The 14,712-nt window shown below is 47.6% G+C and overlaps 1 protein-coding gene and 1 long non-coding RNA gene across 5 annotated transcripts in view; one reads left to right on the plus strand and one right to left on the minus strand.

The window, feature by feature from the left end:
- The window catches only part of LOC134957548 (vitamin D3 hydroxylase-associated protein-like), a 98,592-nt gene that overhangs the window by 61,989 nt on the left and 21,891 nt on the right, over positions 1-14,712 (minus strand). Inside the window, exon 1 of one of the 4 annotated variants that reach the window (XM_063939529.1) lies at positions 1,367-1,602. The exons of the other annotated variants lie outside the window; for them this stretch is intronic. Within the exon in view, the coding sequence (XP_063795599.1) occupies positions 1,367-1,543 (177 nt within the window). The 5' untranslated portion in view covers positions 1,544-1,602. Of the gene's footprint in view, positions 1-1,366; positions 1,603-14,712 lie in introns of those variants that run through there. 4 annotated transcript variants of the gene reach the window in all.
- Positions 1-14,712, plus strand: part of LOC134957549 (uncharacterized) — an 88,876-nt gene that overhangs the window by 27,807 nt on the left and 46,357 nt on the right. The gene's annotated exons all lie outside the window — the stretch shown is intronic.

The raw sequence follows: 14,712 nt of genomic DNA on the forward strand, positions 1-14,712 counted from the left end.
CCTCCAACCCCTTAGTCCTCCTGTGTCCGTCCGTCCCCCACATACACAGCCACGCACCTGTCTGGTGACCACCTCCTTCAGTTTGGGCCGGAGCTCCCTCAGCAGCTGCGCGGCCCCCTTTCAGGTAGACCCTGTGCAGCATGGTCATCTCCACACAGAAGGAGCCGGGCAGGACGTGGATGTAGCCATGGAGGGGAGCACAGTGAAGCTGTTGCTGAGACAGCCGCGGAGCAGGGAGCAGAGAAGCTCCCAGCCGGAGGTACTGCTGCTCACAGAACCCTTCTTCCTCCTGCATGTGTGAGGTGCCGGAGATTGGTGTAAGGTACCGGAGGGGGGGGGCAGGCAATAATGCTGGCAGAGGCGCGCCGCATGCCGCGGCTCAGTCCATGAGGCGGGGGGGAGGCATTACTCTCGGCTTCCTGCAGCTGCACTTTGAGCTCCGTCTTGGGGAGGTGGGAGGCAGAGCTGACACTCAGACACCGGCACTGTCTAGTATAGATTGCTGCTGGTTGCGCCCCAGGTCATCCTGCGCACATACCTAGTTACGGCTCTGTTTTTCATACTTAACGATCCACGTGGACTACGATTGGGAATAGTAACCTGTGTCGAGCGCAGCGGTAGCGGAGTGAGGCACCATGCCCGAAGCATGGCGAGCGAAGAGAGCCATGCGAGGGGACACGGTGCACTAATTGGGGTTCTCGGTCACTGTACGGAGAAAACGACAACAAAAAAACATAAAACTCATGTTGACCTTTTGCACTGTCAACCTAGACCCTGTCGACCTAGAGACCCTGTCAACCTAGAGACCCTGTCAACCTAGTTACTGTCGACCAATAGTGGTCGACCTAGTTACTGTCGACCTTGCATACTACACCCACGTAAGACCCGTTCTGCACGTGCGCCAGTCCAGACCCCCAAACATAGTATTTGTACACAAACCATTGGGCTTACGTACAAATATGAATCAGGCCCACAGAGCATAACACTGCCACCTAGATGGAAATAATTCTGAAATATTACCATTTAACATATTCTAACATAGTACAGTATATAAATGATGAGAATATATCTGAATTAGGCCACTCTCAGCATTGTGACTATGGATCTTGTTCTAAGGAGGAATTTAGATGAATTAAGTCTGCTCTATAAATAGATAAAATTCTAGAATCCACAATTACCTTTATTATTGAATTTTATTATCCTCGGTCATAGTGATTCATTACGGTCATAAAACTTTTATTTCCTGGCACACTTAAATGTTAGTCTTTTTTGAGTGATCTGATATTTGTTTCAAAATACTGTATGATTAAAATGTAAATTATTACTACTGTGCATATTAATTAGGAATGGTCGGAAAAGCCCTTACCTTCTTCTTATACTGCTCCACAGCTTTCTCCATAAGCACCAAAGCCTGTGCCCTCTGCTCCCTGGCATTCTGGATTTTCTGGCTGGTGGGTCTCCGAACCATCCATCTCAACACAAGGAAGCTGGCTGCCAGACAGCACAGGGCAGCGACCACCACAGCGGGCAGGAGAATCAGCATAGTCTTCCTGCCTGCTCCAAGCTAATATGTGTCACACTCTGGGGTCTGTGGCATATAATGTCTGGGCACTGCACATCCTGCCCAGCAGAGACAATTGAAGATTACTGCCACAAATAGCAGCAAATCTCAGCACGCTGGCAGGCCGCCCCCACTCTATTATAACACAGCTATGTATCTCGCTGAGCCATGCCCCATAATACCCTGCAGGACCCATCACAGCATTAAGAAAAATGGAAAGAACTCCAGCGGTCTCATCTAGAAAGTATTTTCAGATGGAAAAGTTTCTTCAGTATAACTGTCACTGTGACAGCTGCTGCCGAAATAACTGAAGAATGTGATGGGACCTACTGTACAAAAGACATGAACAGTGAAGACAAGCATAACGCTTCAACATTACGTAAAGTGTCACCTACTGTATATACAGTGGTGGCTGCTGGTATATTACTAATATGATAGGAAACAGACATCAGCGAGGTACAGTCTGACTGACATTCACGAGGTACCAGCTCCTGCCACCAGTGCATAACCTGTCTTCTAATCTCTGACCTGTACCTACAGCACTATACCACCAACTCATAACCTTGTTCCTGATCTCTGAGCTGTTTCTACTCGCTCGTGGTCATTTATTTCTAATATTCCCGATCTCTGATTTGTTCCCACTCTACAACTAGCACATAACCTGACTCCTGATCTCTGATTTATTCCTACTCTACAACCAGCACATAACCTGACTCCTGATCTCTGATTTGTTCCCACTCTACAACTAGCACATAACCTGGCTCCTGATCTCTGATTTGTTCCTACTCTACAACCAGCACATTACCTGGCTCCCGATCTCTGATTTGTTCCCACTCTACAACTAGCACATAACCTGGCTCCTGATCTCTGATTTGTTCCTACTCTACAACCAGCACATTACCTGGCTCCCGATCTCTGATTTTTTCCCACTCTACAACCAGCACATAACCTGACTCCGGATCTCTGATTTGTTCCCACTCTACAACCAGCACATAACCTGACTCCTGATCTCTGATTTGTTCCCACTCTACAACTAGCACATAACCTGGCTCCTGATCTCTGATTTGTTCCCACTCTACAACTAGCACATAACCTGGCTCCTGATCTCTGATTTGTTCCTACTCTACAACCAGCACATTACCTGGCTCCTGATCTCTGATTTGTTCCCACTCTACAACCAGCACATAACCTGGCTCCTGATCTCTGATTTGTTCCCACTCTACAACCAGCACATAACCTGGCTCCTGATCTCTGATTTGTTCCCACTCTACAACCAGCACATAACCTGGCTCCTGATCTCTGATTTGTTCCCACTCTACAACTAGCACATAACCTGGCTCCTGATCTCTGATTTGTTCCCACTCTACAACCAGCACATAACCTGGCTCCTGATCTCTGATTTGTTCCCACTCTACAACCAGCACATAACCTGGCTCCTGATCTCTGATTTATTCCTACTCTACAACCAGCACATAACCTGGCTCCTGATCTCTGATTTATTCCTACTCTACAACCAGCACATAACCTGGCTCCTGATCTCTGATTTGTTCCCACTCTACAACCAGCACATAACCTGGCTCCTGATCTCTGATTTATTCCTACTCTACAACCAGCACATAACCTGGCTCCTGATCTCTGATTTGTTCCCACTCTACAACTAGCACATAACCTGGCTCCTGATCTCTGATTTGTTCCCACTCTACAACCAGCACATAACCTGGCTCCTGATCTCTGATTTGTTCCCACTCTACAACCAGCACATAACCTGGCTCCTGATCTCTGATTTATTCCTACTCTACAACCAGCACATAACCTGGCTCCTGATCTCTGATTTATTCCTACTCTACAACCAGCACATAACCTGGCTCCTGATCTCTGATTTATTCCTACTCTACAACCAGCACATAACCTGGCTCCTGATCTCTGATTTATTCCTACTCTACAACCAGCACATAACCTGGCTCCTGATCTCTGATTTGTTCCCACTCTACAACCAGCACATAACCTGGCTCCTGATCTCTGATTTATTCCTACTCTACAACCAGCACATAACCTGGCTCCTGATCTCTGATTTGTTCCCACTCTACAACCAGCACATTACCTGGCTCCTGATCTCTGATTTGTTCCCACTCAACAACCAGCACGTAACTTTGCTCCCAATATCTGATTTGTTCCCACTCTACAACCAGCACATAACCTGGCTCCTGATCTCTGATTTGTTCCCACTCTACAACCAGCACATAACCTGGCTCCTGATCTCTGATTTGTTCCCACTCTACAACCAGCACATAACCTGGCTCCTGATCTCTGATTTGTTCCCACTCTACAACCAGCACATAACCTGGCTCCTGATCTCTGATTTGTTCCTACTCTACAACTAGCACATAACCTGGCTCCCGATCTCTGATTTGTTCCCACTCTACAACCAGCACATAACCTGACTCCGGATCTCTGATTTGTTCCCACTCTACAACCAGCACATAACCTGGCTCCGGATCTCTGATTTGTTCCTACTCTACAGCAAGCACATAACCTGGCTCCCGATCTCTGATTTGTTCCCACTCTACAACCAGCACATAACCTGGCTCCTGATCTCTGATTTGTTCCCACTCTACAACCAGCACATAACCTGGCTCCTGATCTCTGATTTGTTTCCATTCTACAACCAGCACATAACCTGGCTCCTGATCTCTGATTTATTCCTACTCTACAACCAGCACATAACCTGGCTCCCGATCTCTGATTTGTTCCCACTCTACAACCAGCACATAACCTGGCTCCTGATCTCTGATTTGTTTCTACTCTACAACTAGCACATAACCTGGCTCCTGATCTCTGATTTGTTCCTACTCTACAGCAAGCACATAACCTGGCTCCCGATCTCTGATTTGTTCCCACTCTACAACCAGCACATAACCTGGCTCCTGATCTCTGATTTGTTTCTACTCTACAACTAGCACATAACCTGGCTCCCGATCTCTGATTTGTTCCTACTCTACAACTAGCACATAACCTGGCTCCTGATCTCTGATTTGTTCCTACTCTACAGCAAGCACATAACCTGGCTCCCGATCTCTGATTTTTTCCCACTCTACAACCAGCACATAACCTGACTCCTGATCTCTGATTTATTCCTACTCTACAACCAGCACATAACCTGGCTCCCGATCTCTGATTTGTTCCCACTCTACAACCAGCACATAACCTGACTCCGGATCTCTGATTTGTTCCCACTCTACAACCAGCACATAACCTGGCTCCTGATCTCTGATTTATTCCTACTCTACAACCAGCACATAACCTGGCTGCTGATCTCTGATTTATTCCTACTCTACAACCAGCACATTACCTGGCTCCTGATCTCTGATTTGTTCCTACTCTACAACCAGCACATAACCTGGCTCCTGATCTCTGATTTGTTCCCACTCAACAACCAGCACGTAACTTTGCTCCCAATATCTGATTTGTTCCCACTCTACTACCAGCACATAACCTGGCTCCTGATCTCTGATTTGTTCCTACTCTACAGCAAGCACATAACCTGGCTCCCGATCTCTGATTTGTTCCCACTCTACAACCAGCACATAACCTGGCTCCTGATCTCTGATTTGTTCCCACTCTACAACCAGCACATAACCTGGCTCCTGATCTCTGATTTGTTTCCATTCTACAACCAGCACATAACCTGGCTCCTGATCTCTGATTTATTCCTACTCTACAACCAGCACATAACCTGGCTCCCGATCTCTGATTTGTTCCCACTCTACAACCAGCACATAACCTGGCTCCTGATCTCTGATTTGTTTCTACTCTACAACTAGCACATAACCTGGCTCCTGATCTCTGATTTGTTCCTACTCTACAGCAAGCACATAACCTGGCTCCCGATCTCTGATTTGTTCCCACTCTACAACCAGCACATAACCTGGCTCCTGATCTCTGATTTGTTTCTACTCTACAACTAGCACATAACCTGGCTCCCGATCTCTGATTTGTTCCCACTCTACAACCAGCACATAACCTGGCTCCTGATCTCTGATTTGTTTCTACTCTACAACTAGCACATAACCTGGCTCCCGATCTCTGATTTGTTCCTACTCTACAACCAGCACATAACCTGGCTCCTGATCTCTGATTTGTTCCCACTCTACAACCAGCACATAACCTGGCTCCTGATCTCTGATTTGTTTCTACTCTACAACTAGCACATAACCTGGCTCCCGATCTCTGATTTGTTCCCACTCTACAACCAGCACATAACCTGGCTCCTGATCTCTGATTTGTTTCTACTCTACAACTAGCACATAACCTGGCTCCCGATCTCTGATTTGTTCCTACTCTACAACCAGCACATAACCTGGCTCCTGATCTCTGATTTGTTTCCATTCTACAACCAGCACATAACCTGTCTTCTAATCTCTGACCTGTACCTACAGCACTATACCACCAACTCATAACCTTGTTGCTGATCTCTGAGCTGTTTCTACTCGCTCGTGGTCATTTATTTCTAATATTCCCGATCTCTGATTTGTTCCCACTCTACAACCAGCACATAACCTGGCTCCTGATCTCTGATTTATTCCTACTCTACAACCAGCACATAACCTGACTCCTGATCTCTGATTTGTTCCCACTCTACAACCAGCACATAACCTGGCTCCTGATCTCTGATTTGTTCCCACTCTACAACCAGCACATAACCTGGCTCCCGATCTCTGATTTGTTCCCACTCTACAACCAGCACATAACCTGGCTCCTGATCTCTGATTTGTTCCCACTCTACAACCAGCACATAACCTGGCTCCTGATCTCTGATTTATTCCTACTCTACAACCAGCACATAACCTGGCTCCTGATCTCTGATTTGTTCCCACTCTACAACCAGCACATAACCTGGCTCCTGATCTCTGATTTATTCCTACTCTACAACCAGCACATAACCTGGCTCCTGATCTCTGATTTGTTCCCACTCAACAACCAGCACGTAACTTTGCTCCCAATATCTGATTTGTTCCCACTCTACAACCAGCACATAACCTGGCTCCTGATCTCTGATTTGTTCCTACTCTACAACTAGCACATAACCTGGCTCCCGATCTCTGATTTGTTCCCACTCTACAACCAGCACATAACCTGACTCCGGATCTCTGATTTGTTCCCACTCTACAACCAGCACATAACCTGGCTCCGGATCTCTGATTTGTTCCTACTCTACAGCAAGCACATAACCTGGCTCCCGATCTCTGATTTGTTCCTACTCTACAACTAGCACATAACCTGGCTCCTGATCTCTGATTTGTTCCTACTCTACAGCAAGCACATAACCTGGCTCCCGATCTCTGATTTTTTCCCACTCTACAACCAGCACATAACCTGACTCCTGATCTCTGATTTATTCCTACTCTACAACCAGCACATAACCTGGCTCCCGATCTCTGATTTGTTCCCACTCTACAACCAGCACATAACCTGACTCCGGATCTCTGATTTGTTCCCACTCTACAACCAGCACATAACCTGGCTCCTGATCTCTGATTTATTCCTACTCTACAACCAGCACATAACCTGGCTGCTGATCTCTGATTTATTCCTACTCTACAACCAGCACATTACCTGGCTCCTGATCTCTGATTTGTTCCTACTCTACAACCAGCACATAACCTGGCTCCTGATCTCTGATTTGTTCCCACTCAACAACCAGCACGTAACTTTGCTCCCAATATCTGATTTGTTCCCACTCTACTACCAGCACATAACCTGGCTCCTGATCTCTGATTTGTTCCTACTCTACAGCAAGCACATAACCTGGCTCCCGATCTCTGATTTGTTCCCACTCTACAACCAGCACATAACCTGGCTCCTGATCTCTGATTTGTTCCCACTCTACAACCAGCACATAACCTGGCTCCTGATCTCTGATTTGTTTCCATTCTACAACCAGCACATAACCTGGCTCCTGATCTCTGATTTATTCCTACTCTACAACCAGCACATAACCTGGCTCCCGATCTCTGATTTGTTCCCACTCTACAACCAGCACATAACCTGGCTCCTGATCTCTGATTTGTTTCTACTCTACAACTAGCACATAACCTGGCTCCTGATCTCTGATTTGTTCCTACTCTACAGCAAGCACATAACCTGGCTCCCGATCTCTGATTTGTTCCCACTCTACAACCAGCACATAACCTGGCTCCTGATCTCTGATTTGTTTCTACTCTACAACTAGCACATAACCTGGCTCCCGATCTCTGATTTGTTCCCACTCTACAACCAGCACATAACCTGGCTCCTGATCTCTGATTTGTTTCTACTCTACAACTAGCACATAACCTGGCTCCCGATCTCTGATTTGTTCCTACTCTACAACCAGCACATAACCTGGCTCCTGATCTCTGATTTGTTCCCACTCTACAACCAGCACATAACCTGGCTCCTGATCTCTGATTTGTTTCTACTCTACAACTAGCACATAACCTGGCTCCCGATCTCTGATTTGTTCCCACTCTACAACCAGCACATAACCTGGCTCCTGATCTCTGATTTGTTTCTACTCTACAACTAGCACATAACCTGGCTCCCGATCTCTGATTTGTTCCTACTCTACAACCAGCACATAACCTGGCTCCTGATCTCTGATTTGTTTCCATTCTACAACCAGCACATAACCTGGCTCCTGATCTCTGATTTGTTCCTACTCTACAACTAGCACATAACCTGGCTCCCGATCTCTGATTTGTTCCCACTCTACAACCAGCACGTAACTTTGCTCCCAATATCTGATTTGTTCCCACTCTACTACCAGCACATAACCTGACTCCTGATCTCTGATTTGTTCCTACTCTACAGCAAGCACATAACCTGGCTCCTGATCTCTGATTTGTTTCCATTCTACAACCAGCACATAACCTGGCTCCTGATCTCTGATTTGTTCCTACTCTACAACTAGCACATAACCTGACTCCTGATCGCTGATTTATTCCTACTCTACAACCAGCACATAACCTGGCTCCTGATCTCTGATTTGTTCCCACTCTACAACCAGCACATAACCTGGCTCCTGATCTCTGATTTATTCCTACTCTACAACCAGCACATAACCTGGCTCCTGATCTCTGATTTATTCCTACTCTACAACTAGCACATAACCTGGCTCCTGATCTCTGATTTGTTCCTACTCTACAACAGCACATAACCTGGCTCCTGATCTCTGATTTGTTCCTACTCTACAACCAGCACATAACCTGGCTCCTGATCTCTGATTTGTTCCATTCTACAACCAGCAAGTAACCTGCCTCCCGATATCTGATTTGTTCCCACTCTACAACCAGCACGTAACCTGGCTCCTGATCTCTGATTTGTTCCTACTCTACCACCAGCACATAACTTGGTTCTTGATTTCTGACCTGTTTCTATTCTACCACCAGCACATAACCTGGCTCCTGATCTCTGATTTGTTCCTACTCTACCACCAGCACATACCCCTTTTCCACTAGCTTTTAAAACAGTTTTTCCCTAGTGGAAAAGGGTCCCCCTGCAAATTCCCGGATCAAGTGATCCGGGAATCCTACCTGGGTAGCTTGCCGGGTTGAACACGTGTTCAACCCAGTAAGCTGTGTAGTGTGAACGGGAGCCGTGTCGAGGTGACACGGCTCCCTTTCACAGTGTATGGGAGGGCGGCGCTGGTAGATCATGTGATCTCCCAGCGCCACCCCTGCCGCGTCACTAACAGCGTCACCAACACGGCAATATGCCGGGTTGGTGAGCGCTGTGTGAAAGGGTGCTGTAGCACGGGTCGCAGCCGTGTCAGGCGACACGGCTGCGACCCGTGCTACAGTGGAAAATAAGAATTTACTCACCGGTAATTCTATTTCTCGTAGTCCGTAGTGGATGCTGGGAACTCTGTAAGGACCATGGGGAATAGACGGGCTCCGCAGGAGACTGGGAACTCTAAAGAAAAGATTAGGTACTATCTGGTGTGCACTGGCTCCTCCCTCTATGCCCCTCCTCCAGACCTCAGTTAGGGAAACTGTGCCTGGAAGAGCTGACATTACAAGGAAAGGAAATTTTGAATCCAGGGTAAGACTCATACCAGCCACACCAATCACACCGTACAACTTGTGATAACCTTACCCAGTTAACAGTATGAACAACAACTGAGCCTCACTCAACGGATGGCTCATAACAATAACCCTTAGTTAAGCAATAACTATATACACGTATTGCAGAAAGTCCGTACTTGGGACGGGCGCCCAGCATCCACTACGGACTACGAGAAATAGAATTACCGGTGAGTAAATTCTTATTTTCTCTGACGTCCTAGTGGATGCTGGGAACTCCGTTAGGACCATGGGGATTATACCAAAGATCCCAAACGGGCGGGAGAGTGCGGATGACTCTGCAGCACCAAATGAGGAAACACAAGGTCCTCCTCAGCCAGGGTATCAAACTTGTAGAACTTTGCAAATGTGTTTGAACCCGACCAAGTAGCCGCTCGGCAAAGCTGTAAAGCCAAGACCCCTCGGGCAGCCACCCAAGAAGAGCCCACCTTCCTTGTGGAATGGGCTTTTACTGATTTTGGATGCGGCAATCCAGCCGCAGAATAAGCCTGCTGAATCGTGCTACAGATCTAGTGAGCAATAGTTTGCTTTGAAGCAGGAGCACCCAGATTGTTGGGTGCATGCAAGATAAACAGCGAGTCAGTCTTCCTGACTCCAGCCGTTCTGGAAACATATATTTTCAAAGCCCTGACTACGTCCAGCAACTTGGAGTCCTCCAAGTCCCGAGTAGCCGCAGGCACCACAATAGGTTGGTTCAAATGAAACGATGACACCACCTTTGGGAGAAATTGGGGACGAGTCCTCAATTCTGCCCTGTCCATATGGAAGATTAGATATGGGCTTTTACATGACAAAGCCGCCAATTCCGACACACGCCTAGCCGATGCTAAGGCCAACAGCATGAGCACTTTCCACGTGAGATACTTTAGTTCCACGGTCTTAAGTGGCTCAAACCAGTGGGATTTCAGGAAATCCAACACAACGTTAAGATCCCAGGGTGCCACTGGTGGCACAAAAGGGGGCTGAATATGCAGCACTCCCTTAACAAATGTCTGAACCTCAGGCAGTGAAGCCAGTTCTTTTTGAAAGAAAATGGATAGGGCCGAAATCTGGACCTTTATGGACCCCAATTTTAGGCCCATATTCACCCCTGACTGTAGGAAGTGCAGGAAACGACCCAGTTGGAATTCCTCTGTAGGGGCCTTCTGTTAGGGTCTCCTGCTCTGTGCTGCCACGTCGTCATGGCAACCGGGAGACAAGTGCTAGCGGAGTAACCTGAGCGTAGCTGATACTCCGGTTCGGGTCTTTTGCTGTGCAGTGGTTACAGGCTCTGTGCACGGCAGGGGATCCGGTGCTGGTTTTTGTGCTCACAGTCTGTGAGGTCTGAGTGGGGCGTGGACAGCACCTGCTATATAAACCCTCTTCTCAGGTTAGGCAGATGCTGCTGAATCTTTGTTGGTTAGTCAGTTCCTGAAAGCTAGCTAGTACTGTGTAAACTTTGTATTTGTTTGTTGCTTACTGCAAATAGGCCTTGGGATTTGGTATTACACTCTGCCTATCCAGACCTAGCAGTAAGACTGGAGTCAGTCGTTTAACCTGCTGGGGTTCTTTTGCTACTCTGTGAACCTAGCAAGTTTGCGGCTGTATTCTCAGACTTGCCTGCCAAAATCCTTTCTCACTGTGCAAGGTGTTCAGGTGTCAGTTTAGTGGCAGTAAGCTGAACCAGTGCACTGCAAGTGAGGACTAGGATTGTGGAAACTCTCCTTGTGTCTATTATTCCATCTCTGACCAAGGAGTTTACTGCCACACCCGTTGGTAACCCTTTAGGGTTTTGCTGTTGCCCTTAGCAACAGCATTTCGGGTTCTCTACGTATTAAATCACTACATCTTGCTTCTTTCCATCTGAGCATTCCTAATACTAGGGAGACACCCAGTTTCTTAGCCTTTGGGCTTCTCTGTTCACTTTGTGTTTATTTTGTTACCCTATCACCTTCTGTGTATGTAAAGTCATATTCCCCAGTCTGTCTGTGAGTTCATTTGTTTTGCATCCCTCACCGTTCAGACACCAGTACATTCCTGCTGGCACTGGTGTGCATAACATATTCAGCAGCCCAATACTTCTGCTGAAATTTTGTGGGAATATGGAGCATGCCCCTCAAAATACTTTGCAACAGGTGGTCGATCAGGTGCAGGTCCTGACTCGACAATTTAATGATTTGTCCATTAAAATGCACACCTCGCAGGCCGCTGGCGGAGCTCCCGCAGCAGCAGTACCTGCAGGGGTTAAGGAGCCGAAAGTAAATCTCCCGGATCGTTTTTCTGGAGATCGCTCGCAGTTCTTTTGTTTCAAGGAGAGCTGCAAGCTATATTTCCAGCTTAGGCCTCAGTCTTCTGGGTCGGAGATTCAGCGGGTGGGCATAGTGATTTCCTTGCTACAAGGAGACCCACAGGTCTGGGCATATGGGTTGCAGCCTGACTGTCTGTCGCTTAAAAGTGTTGATGCTTTTTTTACGGCACTGGGCATGTTGTATGATGACCCTGACAAGACGGCCTCAACCGAGGCTCAGATTTCGATCCTTAAGCAAGGGCGAAGGCCAGTTGAGGTTTATTGTACGGAGTTTCGGAGGTTGGCCCATGATACCCAGTGGAATGACCCAGCCCTGAGACACCAGTACCGAAGAGGTCTTTCTAACCAGTTAAAAGACCAACTGGTACAATATCCCTTGCCTGATAGCTTGGATCAGCTCATGCAGTTATCCATTCGGGTGGATAGACGGCTGAGAGAGCGCAGGCTTGAAAGGGAGACCGAGGTTTCCTTCTTTCCCAAGGGAACCTCAGACTCTGAGGAATTTTCCGAGGAGCCTATGCAGATTGGGGCTACCCGCCTCTCCTCGCGTGAGAAGACGCGGAGGAGACAGCAGGGGTTATGTTTGTACTGTGGGAATAAAGGTCATGTGGTAGTATCATGCCCAGAAAAGCCGGAAAACTTCAGGGCCTGAGGGTGATGGGAAATATCCTGTCAGGCCAGAAGTTAGAATTTCCCAAGAAGACTTTTATCATTCCGGTGACCTTGAAGATCCTCGGTCAAACTGTCAAAACTGAGGCCTTTGTGGACAGTGGGGCCGACGGGGTTTTTATGGACCGCCAATTCGCCCTGAAACACTCTGTTCCCTTAGTACCCTTGGCATCGGAAATTGAGATTTGTGGGTTAAACGGGGAACCATTATCCCAGGGTAAAATTACCTCTTGCACTAGCCAGATTTCTTTGTTTATTGGAGCCACACACTCTGGAAAATTGTCCTTTTATGTGACTGTCTGTACTTTTGCCCCATTGGTGTTGGGGTTACCCTGGTTAAGGGCCCACAATCCTCAATTTGACTGGGTCTCTGGGGAGATTCTTAGTTGGGGTACTGATTGTTTCAGGAGTTGCTTGAGCCTTCCAGTCAGGCTTTCGCAGCTAACTTTGCCAGGATTGCCAGGATGTTATGCAGATTTTGCGGACGTGTTCTCCAAAAGAGTTGCAGAGGTACTACCTCCCCATCGCCCCTATGACTGTGCCATTGATTTGTTGCCGAATGCTAAGCTTCCCAAGAGCAGGTTGTACTCCCTGTCACGTCCTGAGACTCAGGCTATGGCAGAGTACATTCAGGAGAACTTGGCTAAGGGATTTATCAGACCTTCACAGTCTCCAGTTGGGTCGGGGTTCTTCTTCGTGGGTAAAAAGGACGGTTCGTTGCGACCTTGCATCGACTTCAGAGAATTGAACCGTATCCCGATTAAAAACTCATACCCACTGCCTCTCATTTCGGTCTTGTTTGACCAGCTTCGTACTGCCACCATTTTTTCTAAGATTGACCTACGCGGTGCGTACAATCTAATCCGAATAAGAGAGGGGGATGAATGGAAGACTGCCTTTAATACCCACTCAGGGCATTATGAATATTTGGTGATGCCTTTTGGGCTCTGTAATGCCCCGGCAGTCTTCCAGGACTTCATGAACGATGTGCTCAGGGAATATTTGGACAGATTCTTAGTTGTATACTTAGATGACATCCTAATCTTCTCCCATTCCCTGGAGGAACATCGGAAGCATGTACGCTTAGTCCTCCAGAAACTCAGAGACCACCGGCTTGGGGCGAAGCTGGAGAAGTGCGAATTTGAAGTTCAGCAAATCGCATTTCTAGGATATATTATCTCCCCAGAAGGTTTCCAAATGGAGAGTTCCAAGGTACAGGCAGTCCTGGATTGGGTGCAGCCCACTAGTTTGAAGGCGCTTCAGCGTTTTCTGGGCTTTGCGAATTTTTATAGACGATTTATCGCTGGATTTTTGTCTATAGTGGCGCCCTTGGTGGCACTCACTAAGAAAGGGGTGGATGTTGCTCACTGGTCTTGTGAGGCCAAAGCGGCTTTTGCCCGTCTCAAAAGGGCATTTGTCTCGGCCAAGGTGCTGCGACACCCAGATCCAGAGCGTCCTTTTGTGGTGGAGGTGGATGCCTCTGAGATGGGTATTGGGGCAGTGCTCTCTCAGATGGGGGTGTCTGATAATCGCCTTCATCCCTGTGCTTTCTTTTCCCGTAAATTTTCGCCTGCCGAGATGAATTATGAATGTGGGTAACCGGGAATTGTTGGCTATTAAGGATGCACTCGAGGAGTGGAGACACTTGCTTGAGAGGGCTAAGTTTGTGGTCTCAATTCTCACCGACCATAAGAATTTGGCATATTTAGAGTCAGCGAAGCGCCTCAATGCCAGGCAGGCACGATGGGCTTTGTTTTTTGCTCGCTTTAATTTTTTGATAACATATCGCCCTGGGTCAAAAAACATCAAGGCTGATGCGCTCTCGCGGAGTTTTGCTCCAATCCAGGAGACCACCGAGGAGCCATTGCCCATTGTGTCCCCATCATGTATTAAAGTGGGCATTACCCAGGACCTCTTGTCATTAGTCCTTAGAGCACAGGAGCAGGCTCCTCCAGACCTTCCGGTAGGTCTTTTGTTTGTGCCTCCTAGGTTAAGACAGCAAGTGTTTCTGGAATTCCATGCCAAGAAGTCGGCAGGTCACCCGGGTATTGCCAGAACTCGGGAGTTGCTATCTA

Source organism: Pseudophryne corroboree, chromosome 9 (assembly GCF_028390025.1).
Source record: "Pseudophryne corroboree isolate aPseCor3 chromosome 9, aPseCor3.hap2, whole genome shotgun sequence".
Taxonomy (NCBI): Eukaryota; Metazoa; Chordata; class Amphibia; order Anura; family Myobatrachidae; genus Pseudophryne; species Pseudophryne corroboree.